This window comes from Hyperolius riggenbachi, chromosome 12 (assembly GCF_040937935.1).
Source record: "Hyperolius riggenbachi isolate aHypRig1 chromosome 12, aHypRig1.pri, whole genome shotgun sequence".
Classification (NCBI taxonomy): Eukaryota; Metazoa; Chordata; class Amphibia; order Anura; family Hyperoliidae; genus Hyperolius; species Hyperolius riggenbachi.
In genome coordinates, this window is record NC_090657.1 from 26,672,499 (window position 1) to 26,688,909 (window position 16,411).

The 16,411-nt window shown below is 44.9% G+C and overlaps 1 protein-coding gene across 2 annotated transcripts in view; it reads right to left on the reverse strand.

Moving 5' to 3' along the window:
• Positions 1–16,411, reverse strand: part of MYO1D (myosin ID) — a 297,886-nt gene that overhangs the window by 11,450 nt on the left and 270,025 nt on the right. For both annotated transcript variants that reach the window (XM_068262768.1, XM_068262767.1), the window contains exon 22: positions 4,153–4,310. In XM_068262768.1, coding sequence (XP_068118869.1) covers positions 4,153–4,310 — 158 coding nt within the window. The remainder of the gene's footprint in view (positions 1–4,152; positions 4,311–16,411) is intronic.

The following is a 16,411-nucleotide window of genomic DNA, read 5'->3' on the forward strand; positions in this document are numbered from 1 at the left end:
GAGCACAGGACCAATAGAGAGCTAATACTGTTGTTGAGGGAGGGCCCCTCTGCATAGAGGTTTTTTTGCTTTCCTTCTGCTGGAGTCATTATGGGCACTCTAGATTCCTCTATTAGACTGTGACTATGTCAGGAATTAGATTGTAAATTGCTCTGTTGCACGTTTAGTAGCATGAATAGAGTGATGCACTCTTTCAGTGGCTGGATAGAGTACAGGGTTCAAATCTTGGCTCTTCCTGTTCAGTAAGCCTGCACTTATTCAGTGAGGAGACCTTGGGCAAGACTCCCTAACACTGCTACTGCCTAGAAAGCGCGTCCTAGTAGCTGCAGCCCTGTTGCTTAGAGTACGGCAGGAAAAAAGTGTGATATAAATGTTCTGTGTCTTGTCTTTGTCTACTATTTAACCAGCCAATCCTAAAATTATACAGGTCAGTATTGCTACAGCTGAAGAAAAGTTAAATGTGATTTCTGTCAGGCTATTTATCTACCAGTATGAGACTGTTTATCACACCACAGAGGTCTGGTGTGTCTATTGGAAAACATCCACTGTATCCCAAGGCTCTTTAACTGGGCGTTTAACTGCAAAGCAGCTGAATGCACCTTAGCCTCTTCAGTAATCAGCCTGTGGCTGGCTGTCAGTCAGAAATGTCATATGCCCCCAATCTGCTAACAGACACCTTTCTTTGAAGTATCATCCTAACCTTGAAAAAATGGCTGTCTTTCATGAGTTGTTAGGTGACTGGTGTACGTTGTAGAGGAAATAGTAGGTTAATAAAAGGAGTTGGGAAAACAGCTGAAAGAAAACTACATCCCTTTCATTCTTCAGCTCTATATGTCAATCATGTGACTTCCTGATAGAAGAAATAAGGAGGGCAGAGGGGAAACAGAAACTAAGGAATGAAGAAAGCTGCCAGCAAGAAGAAAATGATAAGCAGGCAAGTCAAATACTCCTATAATATGTTTATTATATACATACACATGACTAAACACACAACTACTGTATAACAGGTTTCTCAAGTGCTACTAGTATGTCTGTATTTGCCAAACACGCGGTGGATTTTCTGATCACTTTGATTTAATGTCATCAAATTGACCTCCAACAGTGTGGGTGGGTGGTGGTAGTGGGAGGGTGTAGAGGGATGTGTTGGCTGGTGCCCGGCCAAGATGATTTGCCGGGCAGGCCTCTTGCCCAGTGGCTGTCGCTGGTCCAGGGTTTCTGTACACACGACTATTGGCTGAGGTCATGGTAATCAGCCGCCTTGGCCAACTTTAGTCAGGCATGTGTACGAGTCTTTAGACAAACCGAATTAGGACGGTGGGTGGTCAGTGCTGAGCACTGCTGTTGTGCACCCTTCACTACACGAAACAGTTATCTGGCTCGGCAACGGCCACCCACTGTCCTCACCCAGTACATCTAACATTGTATCTGCAACTTATTGTTATTCAATAAATAGACATTTTAATTGCAAAAGCAGCAGTGCCGGATATCTCAAGGAAGAATAGTTCTTGGTAACAACCAGAGCTCTCCCTTCACTGTTACCTGCTGACCTGAAAACTAAAAAAAGGAGATTGTCCTTGGTGGGCAAGGGCAATAAGAATGGTTTTTCCCATTTTTTTCACAGGGTCTGACGTAGGCAGTTTAAGCTTAGCGTGTTTTGCCTTCTTAAAACAAGGTATTTGCAATAATTCAGCTTTAAAGCGGACCCAAACCAAACATTTTTTTTTAATTCAAAATATTTAGTTGCACCACTCTGACACATACAAAGATAATAAACACTTCTTCAAGCCTATGAGCATTTCAGTGCATGCTTTTCACCCTTCTCTTTTCATAACTAGGGTTATACAGGTGGCAGCCATTAGCAATTCCTCCATTGCTGTACACCACCTCCTCCACCAGTCTGCCAGATTCTGTTCCGGCAATATGAAAGGAAGGGAGGGGTTCCTCCAATAAATGTTAAATATTTTATATTTGTCATCATGCAGCTGAAAAAAGGCTGCTATTTATTATTATAATTTAGAAAATAGATTTTATTTCTGAAATCTTGTTGTAACGATCGGTATAACACAGAGAGGATCCGATTACCGGTGATCTGCAGTATCACCGAGAATGCAGAATATACCCGATTATTGATGATCTGCAGTATCACCGATAATCAGATATATCTTCTAACCTCTGGACACCTGAGATATGAGAGTGTTTGGTGCAACAGTAATACTTTGAGGAAAGCACCCGTAGAATGGGTGCTAGACAGTAGGAGCTACTGTTAAGGATTAGCTTCCTTCCACAGGCCTGCTGCTCCCCAAGGGGCGGAGCCAGACTGAGACAGTGGGAAGGACAGAACGTGAGTGACACCAGTGGTGGAGTGTCACTGACGGATCTGTGAACTATCTCCTAACAGGAGAGATAGTTCTCGAGGTCGGACAAGCAGGTCGTTAACACACGGACAGATAAAGTACAGAGACAGCAGGCAGATACAGACTCCAGAGACTAGCCGGGTTTTGGCAACAGAGAATCAGAAAGACAAGGTACAAAATCAGAGATCAGGAGAATGGTCAGGAATGCAGAAGGTCATAACAGATAATCAACAATGCCTAAACTTGAGTGTGAGCTCCAAGATTCTCACACTCCAGGAACTAGACTAGATAATACAAATAATACAGATGGTAAAGAATTCCTAGACTAAGGTGTGAGTTCCGTGGCCGTCAACACCTTGGAAACTGACTAATAAACACAGATACTGACAAGGTCTGAGTGCTACCACGTAGTGATCGCAACGCTAGACGCCGGAGAAATGACCGGCACCCAGTATATATACACCGGCGCTCACCAGCGCCACCCCTAAGTGCTGGACCAATGAAAGTTGCTGCAATTGTCAGCTGACCGGCCTGGTCAGCTGACCCTCCTCTGACTGCCATAAAGGCCCTGCCTCTCTGCGCGCGCGTCCTCCTAAACCAGTGTGGACTATCAGTCCCAGCCACAACAGTCATGTGTTGTAACGTCTCCGCTGTACTGGATGCGGAATCCGCCGCAACGCTGTCTGGGCGTGCGGCGTTTACTCCGCATTCCGCCTTACTGAGAGGAGCAGGCCTATGCGAACAACTTGCCGCATTGGACGCGGAATCCGCACCCCCTGACGTTAAAGCATGCGGCGGTTTCTCCGCGCTCCGACTGCGCCCCAACTGCCATGTTAAACGCGGAATCAGCCGCCTCACCTTGAGTATTGACGGCGGCTTTTCCGCGTTTTCTCACACTTGTATTTTTAATTTGGGTCCAGTTTAAGTGAACAACTGTGGTTACCAACAATGCACCACCACTGAATATGCAAATTATCTCTTTATGCTCCAGAAGCCAGGCTTACATCCAGAACCGCTGATGTCTAGCAAACCTATAGCTTTAAATTTTACAGAGCCACATCAACCCGACATGCAGACAGTCTGTTTCACACTGTTGGTCCTCCTCAGTACATGGCAGGGATTAATATTGCTGTATGGGGATAGGGCTTGGACCAGTACAACAGAGTAACCAAGCAGCTCGGGGTGACCCAAACCACTAGGAAAGTTTAGGGAACTAAAAGAATCCGAAAAGCCCTCCTACTAAAAAGCAATGCTTAGTGTGTTTTGCCTTCTTAAAATAGACGTTATTTGCAATAATTATTGCAAATAACTTCTGTTTTAAGAAGGCAAAAACATACTAAGCATTGCTTTTTAGTAGGAGGGCTTTTCGGATTCTTTTAGTCCCCTAAACTTTCCTAGTGGTTTGGGTCACCCTGAGCTGCTTGGTTACTTATGGTGGGCATACACGGTGCGTTTCTTTCTTATCAATCGAGCTGCTGATGGGCTCAATTGATAATATCCGTCAGCTCCGATCACGAATGGATCAATTCCCCGCTCGATTCCCGCGGGTGAACAATGGCGGGGAATCGAGCGGAAGATAAGCGGCGCCGGCGGGGACGAGCGGTAATCGATTCGGGCGCACGAGCGGGGACGCGGCGGGAGTCGATCCGGCGGCTAATTGAGCCACCGGATCGCACCATGTATGCCCAGCATTAGACAGTTTAAGATACCCAATTCTAAGTAGTTGCTTAACCACACAAAATGCTATCAGACAGATGCATTGAAGCAGCTGTATCCTAGTCTACTAAGGCTCACGTACCTCTTAAAGTGATTGGCCAGGACTCCCACAAGCTCCCCCACATGGCTCTCCTGAGCAGACTGCCCATTAAACTTCATACAAACGATGAGGTCTTTCCGGTCCTTGGTATGAAAAACTACCAGCTGGTCCTTCCCATTAGTCACACTGATGCCAGAAACCTTATGGATGAAAGAGCATATGGTCATTTAATACAGTCCATTATTACCATCTTAAAACACAGAGACAACAGTTGTTAGAGTATTGCATGTCAGCCCACTGTGGACCAAACCATCATGATATCATCTGAATGCTGCACATCACCCATAATCTATATTTAGATCAGTTATTTGCAGACAAAGCTCAGCACACATGACCCGCCTGCACCAAATGGCAGCAATGTGACACATATATCATTTAATACATTCATAGCTATTGTCTAGCTCTGACTGACTTAATCAGTAAATGAAAAGAGTTAATGCACGTTAATGGTAATTACTCATGTGACTCAGTGGCAATAAAATCTAGAAATAGAGAGTATAATTACCTCCATACCCTATAACACTGGACAGTTAATACAATTTACAAGTCATTGAGCTCTATAAAGAATACATTGGCTCGTTTAATGAGGCAGGACAAAGTCCAGTGGCCCTGTGCAAACAATGGTTCTAGCAATGGTAACAATTCGGTAAAAGATCCAGTTTACACCTCCAAGGCAACAGTGCCGCTCACTTTAAGCGGACCTGAACTCAGAACTTCCTCTCTGCTCTAAAAGATACGCCGCATAAAAGCATAATAACCTTTAGGCTGCTTTCACAGTGGGACGTTACAGGCGCACGTTAGAGCAGCCAGTAACGCAGCCCAACTCACAGTGATGAAAAATCAATGTGCTGTTCACAGTGCCCACGTTGTGTTACATTGTAATGCTACACGTTGAATGAAAGTGCAACATGCTGTGCGTTATACTGGGCTTTAGCTGCGTTAGACTGCTTGCACATGCTCAGTGACTAGCCACATGGCTAATTAATATTCACTGCACTGTGACGTAACCTGGACTCGTAGTGTTGTCCGGATCATGAATGAATCGTTCATTTGATCAGGATCTTTTTTATGAGTCGAATCATCCAGATTATCACAATGAACGATTCGGTTCACAGTGGATGTCTGTCTGGAAAAAACAAGAACATACAGAATGTACAGTGCAGGGAAAGTCCTGTCCTGCTAGTCATTTCATCCCCAGTCCCCTTCCCTAGTAAAATGATTCGGTTCAAAGATCCGGATCTTTTCAATGATCCGATTCGAATCATCAGAATCCTTGAAAAGATCCGGACTTCCCATCACTATACTGGAGCGGCTGCTCTATCAGTATAGATAGAACCAAAACAGAGCACCAAGAGCTGCATAACGCGGCTCAATCTGACGTCCAACTTCAACACCACCATGCGTTGCGTTAGGGGCACGTTATGCGACCTTAACGTCCCCTAAAACGCAACGTCTTGGTGTGAAAGAGGCCTTAAAGAAAAACTTTCAGCAGATACAAATCCTGCAATAAATCTGCAGTGTATCTACTTTCATGGAAGCTGCTGGTACCGGCTTTCATTAAAGCGGACATATTATTAAAACGGATCCCAGATGAAAAACCAACTATAACAAGTAACTTGTCTATATCTTATCTAAAGTTTAGGTAGTTTACACAGCAAATCTAGCTGGAAACCGCTTCAACATTTTATGATTATTTATTCCTGTGATACAATGAGGGCAGCCATGTCGCGTTTGTCACATTGTCACAGGCTGAGGGATGGAGATGCTATCAGCTTGCCTGTGTGTAAATTCAGTCCCCTCTCCTCCTCCCCTCTGCCTCTGAAATCAATGGCTAGTTACCTCCTCCTGCCCAGACTGAGCTCCCATAAGCCCTTGCTACAGTGCCAATGCACAAAAGGAGCTGTGGGCGTGGCTAGTTTAGTTTATAGGGAATTATAGTATTAAAACAAAACAAAAAAGTATTTGGCTTGAGGAATGCCCTATAAACTATATGAAAGGAACACAATTATGCAACGAGTCAAAGTTTATCTCGGATCCCCTTTAACATCCTGCCCCATATGCAATTAACTTTTTCTCCTGAGTTTTCTCCCAGGTGATATTTTCAAACTCGTCAATAAACTGCCTTTCAAACCACCAGCAAGCAAGGAAATGCTCAAAATAATTTTGATAGTACCTTTTCACCTACTTTTTAGTACCTTTTCCATCACAAAGTGCTAAAAAGTGATTTTGTGTTTCAAAAATTGTATTGAGGTTTTAATGTAAAAAGTAACAGAACATGGAATATACTAAAAAGTTATTTTAAAGAGAACCCGAGGTGTGTTTAAAGAATGTTATCTGCATACAGAGGCTGGATCTGCCTATACAGCCCGGCCTCTGTTGCTATCCCAAACCCCCCTAAGGTCCCCCTGCACTCTGCAATCCCTCATAAATCACAGCCGTGCTGTGAGGCTGTGTTTACATCTGTAGTGTCAGTCTCAGCTGCTCCCCCGCCTCCTGTATAGCTCCGGTCCCTGCCCCCCCTCCCTTCCCTCCAATCAGCAGGAAGGGAAGGGATGCAGGCGGGGACCGGAGTTCTGCAGGAGGCGGGGAGAGCAGCAGACTGACACTATAGAGATAAACACAGCCAGCTCTGACAAGCTGTTTGTCAGCAGCGTGGCTGTGATTTATGAGGGATTGCAGAGTGCAGGGGGACCTTAGGGGGGTTTGGGATAGCAACAGAGGCTGGGCTGTATAGGCAGATCCATCCTCTGTATGCAGATAATATTCTTCAAACCCACCTCGGGTTCTCTTTAAATGAAAGATGAAAAAAAGTGAATTGCATATGTGGCCCCCTGTGTTTACCAATTAACTCTCTGCAGTGACTGATACAGCTGAAGAGATCAAATTAAAACTTGTGCTTAATCACAGATGAGGGGGAATTAGGCAGGCTAAACTCTAAATACACACAGGGTGCATTTCTCTGTGTTTTCTGTCTGTCATGTCCTGTGCAAATGTTCAGGTCCACTTTAAAGAGGAACTGCAGTGAAAATAACAATGAATAAAATTGCTTATTTTTTTACAAAACTTAATCGCAGACTATTTAGTCAGTTTTCCCATTGTAAAATATTTCCTCTCCTATTCCTTCCTCTTTACATTCTGCAATGTATCACTGGTGGTGACATCTTTAGTTCTGCCAGGTGATCTGTACGGAATGTTTGTTTACTGAGAGTTCTATGCACAGAGAGAGATATTGCTTGCTTGGCAGTTGGAAAAAACGGTTATTTCCCACAATGCAATGAGGATCACAGATGGCAAACTATCGGGACCATGGTCATGACATCACAATGTGGGAGGGGTTTTACCTCAATATCAGCCATACAGACCCTCCCCCCTTCACGATGATCTATGTAAGAAAGGGTAAAGATTTCTCATGGGAAAGGGGGTATCAGTTACTGATTGGAATGAAGTTCAATCCTTGGTTAAAGTTCCTTAAGGCACACACGGACATGAATCTTTTGGCAACCTTTTTTTAAAGGGGAACTTCAGCCTAAACAAACATACTGTCATCAAGTTACATTAGTTATGTTAATTAGAATAGATAGGTAATATAATCTCTTACCCACCCTGTTTTAAAAGAACAGGCAAATGTTTGTGATTCATGGAGGCTGCCATCTTTGTCATGGGGGCAGCCATCTTTGTCATGGGGGCAGCCATCTTTTTGGTTGAAAGGAGGGGACAAGGAGCAGGAGACGCAGTTCCAACTGTCCTGTGTCCTGATTACCCCTCCCAGCTGCACACGCTAGGCTTCAAATGTCAAATTCAAAATGATGTAAAAAAAAAAATTGCACCAAAACAGCAGAACGAGAACAAAAACATCAGAAATCCCATCATGCTTTGTACAGCATCAGGGGAAAAAAGCCCGGGCAGTTTTCTTCTGTGCAGCTAAAAATCAGACTTGTAAAAGAGAAACAAAGTTCTGATGCTGTGAAACTGTTAAAGAAACACCAAGCCTTTTCAGTGCTGCTGAGTCGATTTTTAGTCCGGAGGTTCACTTTAACCATCATGCCCATAAGCTTAATATATTCAGTAAAGGCATCAAAAGCTTTTATGAAACTATGGGTGACAAGCAATATATTTGCCCGACTGCTTTATACCGAGGTGCCTCTCGCTCACTGGACTGAGCCAAACGTTTATGAATTGTCAACTATATTGCTGCAGAATGTCAGCTAAAATGATCATGAACAATTGCTGGCAACAACCTTGCATCTGTACCGGTGTTAGCTAGCAGACTGCAAATTAGAAGAAGAGTGTACCTGCCATCTGCAAATGGCAGTGCAGGCCATACTGTGCACTGAGGAGATTGCTGCCATGCACTTTTAGATCAGGGAAACAATCAATATGTTCCCGATGCTGATATTTGCCCTGATGCTGACAATTTCCTTGATATTTTCCATGGCCTAAATGGTTGTTCCGGATCTTTGTGGCTAGAAATCTAAGCTTTACATTTGTATCTGATATCGGCAGCCTCCTCTTCAGTAATACCTCGATGTCACATGACATTCCTGCGGGGTGGAGCTGCTTGTGCACCTGCCCCCTTCTCTCTTTATAAAGCAGTACATGCTGCACAGCTTGGAGCCACACATCCCGTCTGTACAGTGAACTTGGAAAGCGTGTCACATGACTGCAGGCGACAAATGTCTGAAGTGTGCACCAGGCTTCACACCTTGTAACAGTCGTAACTAGACCACATTCCAGCAGGAGTCTGGTCTAATATCGAAAAAATAAGGTTTGTCCCAATGAATGTTTGATCAATAAAACAACTGAACATTGATTGAGAGGGCCATAATTTGTTGCAGATGTTGAAATGTACCATCAAAATCTATTAACAATATTGTACAGTGAATAGCAGGCTGGATGGTGTAATGGTTAAGGGCTTTGCCTCTGACGCAGGAGACCAGGGTTCGAATCTTGGCTCTGCCTGCTCAGTAAGCCAGCATCTATTCAGTAAGAGACCTTTAGCAAGTCTCCCTAACACTGCTACTGCCTATAGAGCACGTCCTAGTGGCTGCTGCTCTGGCGCTTTGAGTCCACCAGGAGAAAAGCGCGATATAAATGTTATTTGTCTTGTCTTTGTCTACCTTTAACTGAACAGAAACTACCCATACATCCACTCCACAAGTGCCACAGCAATGGCCTATAAAGGGCTAGATTTCTGGAAAGGGAACAAAGGCCGTTGCTGCAGCCCAAGGGGGCACCTGGACATGAAAGAGCGATTGCTATGTATGAAAGAGGCTGAAATGGAAACATATGAAAAATGGAAACTGATGCTCAAGGGAGCAGTTTAAGAAAGAGGAGGCTGATGTACATGGATGATGCACGTGGAAAAGGGGGCTGCACATGGAATGGGAGGGGCACTGACGCGCATTAAAGGGGAGCCACGACATACTTGGCCTTGGACATACATGTCTAACTCCAGCCCGCTTGCCAAATCTGTCCCTCAGAGCCATTAAACTTGGCCCTTCCTCACTTTGCATTATGTTGGGCCCACTGTAGACCGCCAGGGTAGCTATATTGGAGGTGAAGCCCTAGAACAGTGATCGCTAACCTTGACACTCCAGCTGTGACAAAACTACAAATCCCATCATGCCTCTGCCTCCCCGAGTTATGCTTAGAGCTGTCAGACTATTGCAATGCCTCATGGCACTTTTAGTTTCACCACAGCTGGAGTGCCAAGGTTAGCCATCACTGCCCTAGAACATCAGGGAAGCCATATGGGGAAGGTAGGGGCAAAGCACTAACCACTAAGGAACTGTATAGGGGAGGGTGGGGGCCTCTAGATACCAGGGAACTGTATAGGGGTTGGAGAGAGACTATTAGACACCTAGGAACTTTATAATGGAGGAAGGTGGCCAGTAGACATTGAGGTTGGCCCGCAATTAGGTCCTAGTGTACAATATCGGCCCACTTTGTATTTGAGTTGGACACCCCTGCCCTAGGGGCATAAAACATATACTGTATATCCAGCCTTCTGAAGGCCATACAGGCGTATATGAGTGATAACGTGGCAGAAGGCTTCTATGTAATTCTGCCATTATTGTGCTTTTCATTCCGAAACAGCACAGAGCAGCACAATAATTTATAGCCAGCAATATAAATTCACTGCTCTGTGATTAGGCTGCAGTAAGCGGAGATCTGATTGCTTATTACACGCTCTGCACATCCTCAATGCTTTGCTTATTATTTATTAAGTGCGGGTGTTCCTGGGTAAGTGAATCTGTTATGAACGCTTTATACGGATGCTGCCAAGGATAGTTTTTTCATAACCCTTTTATGTAATTATGAGACGTACAAGAGATACAATTGTATGTGTAAAGACAGATGAAAATATTCTTATAAGAATTACAGAAAAGATGGGAACTCCTAACGGACAGACAGATTTTATGAATCAAAGGACACTTGAAGTGAGAGGGATACAGAGGCTGCCATATTTATTATTTTAAACAATACAAGTTGCCTGGTTGCCCTGTTGATCTATCATGTATCAGTAGTGTCTGAATCACACACCTAAAACAAGCATGCAGCAAATGCAGTCAAACATCTAATCTGCATAACTGTTCGGGGTCCATGGTTAAAAGTATTTAAGATAGAAGCTTAGCAGGATAGCCAGGCAACATGCATTGTTTAAAAGGAAATTCATATGGCAGCCTCCATATCCCTCTCAGGTCTGTTGTCCTTTAAAAGACAACTGAAGCAAGCGGGATATGGAGGCTGCCATCTTTATTTCCTTTTAAACAATACCGGTTGCCTGGCTGTCCTGATGATCATCTGCCTCTGAGGCCTGGAACCCACAAGAGCATTTTTTTAAGCATTTAGGGAGCGCTTTCAATCGCTATCAATTCCCCTAAATGCTCTGCCAATGTAAATAGATGGGACAGAATCCACTAGAGCATACATGTGAAACTCCGGCCCGTGGGCCAAATCTGGCCCTCAGCTATCAGATTTGGCCCTCAGGTGGTTTTCCCACTTTGCATTATATTTGACCCTCTCTAGATCACCAGGGAAGCCATATGGGGAGGGGGACAGCACTAGATACCAGGGAACTGTATAGGAAAGGGAAGGGAGGGGGGGCACTAGACACCAGGGAACTGTATAGGGGAAGGAAGGGGCTGCTTGACACCAGGAAACTGTATAGGGGAGGAAGGACCACTAAACATCAGGGAACTGTATAGGAGAGGGAGGGCCACTAAACATCAGGGAACTGTATAGGGGTTGGAGGGGGGCTGTTAGACACCATGGAACTTTATAAGGGAGAGAGGTGGCCATTAGACATTGAGGTCAACCCGAATCTTGGTCCCAGAGCTCAATTTCGGACTACTTTGTATTTGAATTTGACAACCCTGCAGTAGAGCGATTGCGGTTAAGGAAATCGCAATTGCAGGTTTTGCAGCATCTTGAGAGCGTTTCCACTCTAATGAATTGTATAGGAGCAGGGAAATCGCTCCCAAAATGCTATAACAAATAGCTAACGATAGCGTTTTGCTCTTTCTAGTGGGTTCCAGGCCTAACACTTTTAGCAATAGACCCTGAACAAGCATGCAGCAGATCGGGTGTTTCTGACATTATTGTCAGATCTGACAAAATTAGCTGCATGCTTGTTCCTAGTGTTATTCAGACACCACTGCAGTCAAATAGATCAATGGGGTTGCCAGGCAACTGGCATTGTTTAAAAGGAAATATATATGGCAGTCTCCATATCCCTTTCAGGTCAGTTGTCCTTTAACCTTCCTGGCGGTAACCCCAGATGGTAAGCCGCGCAGGAGGTTTTCTCAGGCCCTGCTGGGCCGATTTGCTTAATTTTTTTTAGCTGCACGCAGCTAGCACTTTGCTAGCTGCGTCAGCACACCAATTGCCGCCGCCCCGCGCTCGATCGCCGCTATTCGTCGCGCCGCGCCACCCCCCCCCCCAGACCCCGTGCGCTGCCTGGCCAATCAGTTCCAGACAGCGCTGAGGGGTGGATCGAGACTCCCAATGATGTCATGACGCCGCTGACGTCGGTGACGTCATCCTGCCCCGTCGCCATGGCGACGGGGGAAGCCCTCCAGAAAATCCCGTTCTTTGAACAGGATTTCCTGATCGGAGATCCCTGAAGGCGATCGAAGTGGGCGGGGGGATGCCGCTCACCACATTATGGGTGTCAAGTCCGAGCATTCCGAGATGAACAGTTTCCTGGAAAGTGGATTGGTCATCGTGGGCCAGTTGAATGGCCCCCAAGGTCTCCCGATCTGACCCCCTTAGACTTTTATCTTCGGGGTCATCTGAAGGCAATTGTCTATGCTGTGAAGATACGAGATGTGCAGCATCTAAAACTACGGATACTGGAAGCCTGTGCTAATATTTCTCCAGCGGTGTTGCTATCAGTGTGTGAAGAGTGGGAGAAGAGGGTTGCATTGACAATCCAACACAATGGGCAGCACATTGAACACATTTTATAAGTGGTCAGAAACTTGTAAATAACTCATGAAAGAATAAAGTTACGTTAAAACCAAGCACACTATTGTTTTTCTGGTTCAATTCCCAATAGGTTTGATGTGTCACATGACCCTCTTTTTATTGAAAAAACAAAAGTTAGATTCAAAATGGCCGACTTCAAAATGGCCACCATGGTCACCACCCATCTTGAAACGTTTCCCCCTCACATATACTAATGTGCCACAAACAGGAAGTTAATATCACCAACCATTTCCATATAAATGGCCCACCCTGTACATTGAACTGCACCTTTCTGATGGAGGCTGGCAGGCATGGCTACCACCTAGTCAGAAGGATCATTATATTGTACAGTATAATCATATAAAAAAATCATTTGCATATTCAGTTGTGATACATTGTGGGAAGACACAGTTGCTCACTTAAAGGAGTCATCAGAGGAAAAAGGAGAAAATAAGTGGTACTTACCGGGGGGTTCCTCCAGCTCCAAGCTCGCAGGACGTCCCTCGCCGCAGCTCTGCCCGCAGCCGTTCGTCGCAGCTCCGTCCCGGTCCCCGACGCAGTCCGCTCCAGCCCACGTGGCGGTGATTGACAGCGCGGCTCGCGCAGGCGCAGTACAGGCCGACCTGGAGGTCGCTCTGACGTCATCGCCGGTGACCGGGACGGACCTGCGGGGAGAGCTGCGGCGAGGGACATGCTGGGAGCTCGGGGCTGGCGGAAGCCCCCGGTAAGTACCACTTATTTTATCCTTTTTCCCCTGATGACTCCTTTAAAGTGAACCAGAGACGAAGCATATATATTATATATTATTATATATCAGTGGGTACATTAGAGAAAACACCTAACCTGCTCTCGGTTTCATCCTTCACTGCTCAGCCTGCTTGTTATCAGCCCTGATAAAATCCCTGACTGAGCATTCCGTCTGGCTTTGCTCAGGAATCATTATATCTGAGTCATCATAGCAGAGCCAGAACAAACACAGTGTATCCAGCGCAGGAGACTTGGGCGCACAGGGAGTAACTTCGGCGCCGTCAGAAGACAGAGCTGAAGTTACTTTTAAACACAATAATTCGGCTTCCGGCAAATGATTTCATTCCCCACCATCTATGGCGGCCTGGAGGGGGAATAGTATTTAACACTGCCGGGACTTGTACAGCAGCAGGATCAGCCATATATCGGCTGTATCCTGCGCCCAAGTCTCCTGCGCCAATTCCTCTCGTATGCGAGCCAGAAGGGGCAGGTTTGGGCTTGAAAAGACATCAGAAAAGACAGACTCAGCTATGATGATTCCTGAGCAAAGCCAGACTGAATGCTCAGTCGGGGATTTTATCAGGGCTGATAAGAAGCAGGCTTAGCAGTGAACAATGAAACAGAGAGCAGGGTAGGCGTTTTCTCTAATGTTCCCACTGATATATATGGTAAAATACATGAGGTTGCTTCGTCTCTTCACTTTAAAGCTGAATTATTGCAAATACCTTCAGTTTTAAGAAGGCAAACCACACTGAGCGTTGCTTTTTAGTAAGAGGGCTTTTTGGTCTCTTTTAGCCCCTATACTTACCTAGTGGTTCTGGGTCACCCTGAGCTGCTCAAGTCTTCTGTTATACTGTACATAGAGAGCAGCCTCTCTGTTCACCACTTCCAACAAACCAGTAAGGGCTCACTCACATAAATGCAATGACAGTTGCCCGCAGGAAATGGTTCAGCGCCAGCGCTCCCGTTTAATGCACTGCAAATGCTACCCGGCATGTACCTGGCGTTTGGAAATGTGACAGAGTGAAACACAAAGCTGAACACCAGAACCAGTGTTTGTGACATGTGACATGATGAGATAGACATGTCTATGTACAGTGTCTAGCACACAAAGATATAAAAAGGGAAATTTCTCATCAGTGACGATCACTTCCTGTCTGAGTCAGGACTGAGTCAGCCACTTACATACCTGATATTTAACTCTTTCAGGCAGAGAAAGAAAAAAGGAACACAGCATAGTTATTCTTGTGCTAGGCACTGTACATACTCATGTCTATCTCATCATGTCACTTCGGGTAACCTTTAATGAGCCGTAAGTAAGAAAATCAGTAATGAGTGAAACATCCTGTCTACAATTGCTAATTACCTGCCTGACCATCCTAATGATTCATTGCTTTCAGCATATCCAGGCCAGGTGCTGTGACTCCATTGTCCATATGGCAGCTCACAGGTCAGCCATGCAGATACACCTAACTCTAGCCCTGTTGTTGGTTTCAGTAAAGTGGTATTTTATAGAAACCCCAAACAATGACATTCAGAAATATCCCTCAGTATGAATTTTCTTTAACATTTTACAAATGCCTGCCTACACAACCTGCAGGTGGTTGGCCCATTTTAAAGGATTATTTCATTAAGAAATTCAAGTCGGCACAGATTTGAGCCAGTAACATGCTGTTCTCTGACAGGTGAACAGGCAGGAGCTGGTATAATAATGTATGTAACTGAGCACACAAGAGAAAACAAGTGGGTTATAGAAAGAAAAAAAACAGCGATGCATGGAGCAGCAGAAAAAAAGGCAACAAAATAATCTCAGCAGGCCAGGCAGTGAAGCTGAATGAAACCAGTGCTGGACCAGACATCGGCTGATCCTATCTCCATGGAGATCTCCATGGTAACACCATCCCCCAGTGATTGCCACGGTGATGGGATGCTTTTGGATGCAGAGATGCTAGTAGCTGCTGGCTGCAAGATCAAATGTGCCTGAGTGCAACCCTTTCTCCTCCTTGTTTTCCTGTTATTGTTTTATGCAGGTCATCCCCTTTTGGATTCATTCTCCCTCTTCCCGTCCTATTCAAGGCAATTATCTTCCAGTACAGCCCTCTGTACGTCCATTCCCAGCAGACCATTCTACACACTTCAAAATCATCTTCTGGCATCCAATTTATTTCAAGAAAGGGCAAAAGGGACACGGCATTAAATGCGTCTTCGGGATGTACTGAAGGGAAATCACTAAATGAAGGGTTTATTTTCTAGTTACTTATGCCTCTTTTCTCTCTTTTATGCCTGTATGGTAAATTGAACCACTTCTGAACCTGCCCAGCAGAGGTGGTCAGATAGGCAGCTATGATCTGATTATTATTGTATAGTGTCAACATCTTCTGCTACCCCATATAAGTCAATAATAAATATCACACAAACAAACAAGACAGCCAGGTAATACGTATTGTTTACAATTAAAATAATATGTCATCCTCCATAGGTTTCCTTGAATCTCACCCATACTAGCTTAGAGTATAATGTATGAATCTCAGGATGTGGTATCTGGTGAGTGTGACCTAAGTTATGGGAGAGGGTTTAGCCAGACACTTTTCAGTGAATTGGATCCTGGGTAAGTTAACCAGCACCAGTACTTTAAAGAGACTCCGTAACAAAAATTGCATCCTGTTTTTTATCATCCTACAAGTTCCAAAAGCTATTCTAATGTGTTCTGGCTTACTGCAGCACGTTCTACTATCACCATCTCTGTAATAAATCAACGTATTTCTCTCTTGTCAGACTTGTCAGCCTGTGTCTGGAAGGCTGCCAAGTTCTTCAGTGTTGTGGTTCTGTGATGCATCTCCCCCCTCCAGGCCCCTCTCTGCACACTGCCTGTGTATTATTTAGATTAGGGAAGCTTCTCTCTTCTCTCATCTTTTACAAGCTGGATAAATCCTCCTCTAACGCACTGGTATGTTTACTTTTGTGCGATTTTAACAATACAGATTCTCTTTAATGATTGTGAGGTGTCTGTGGTACATATGGACTG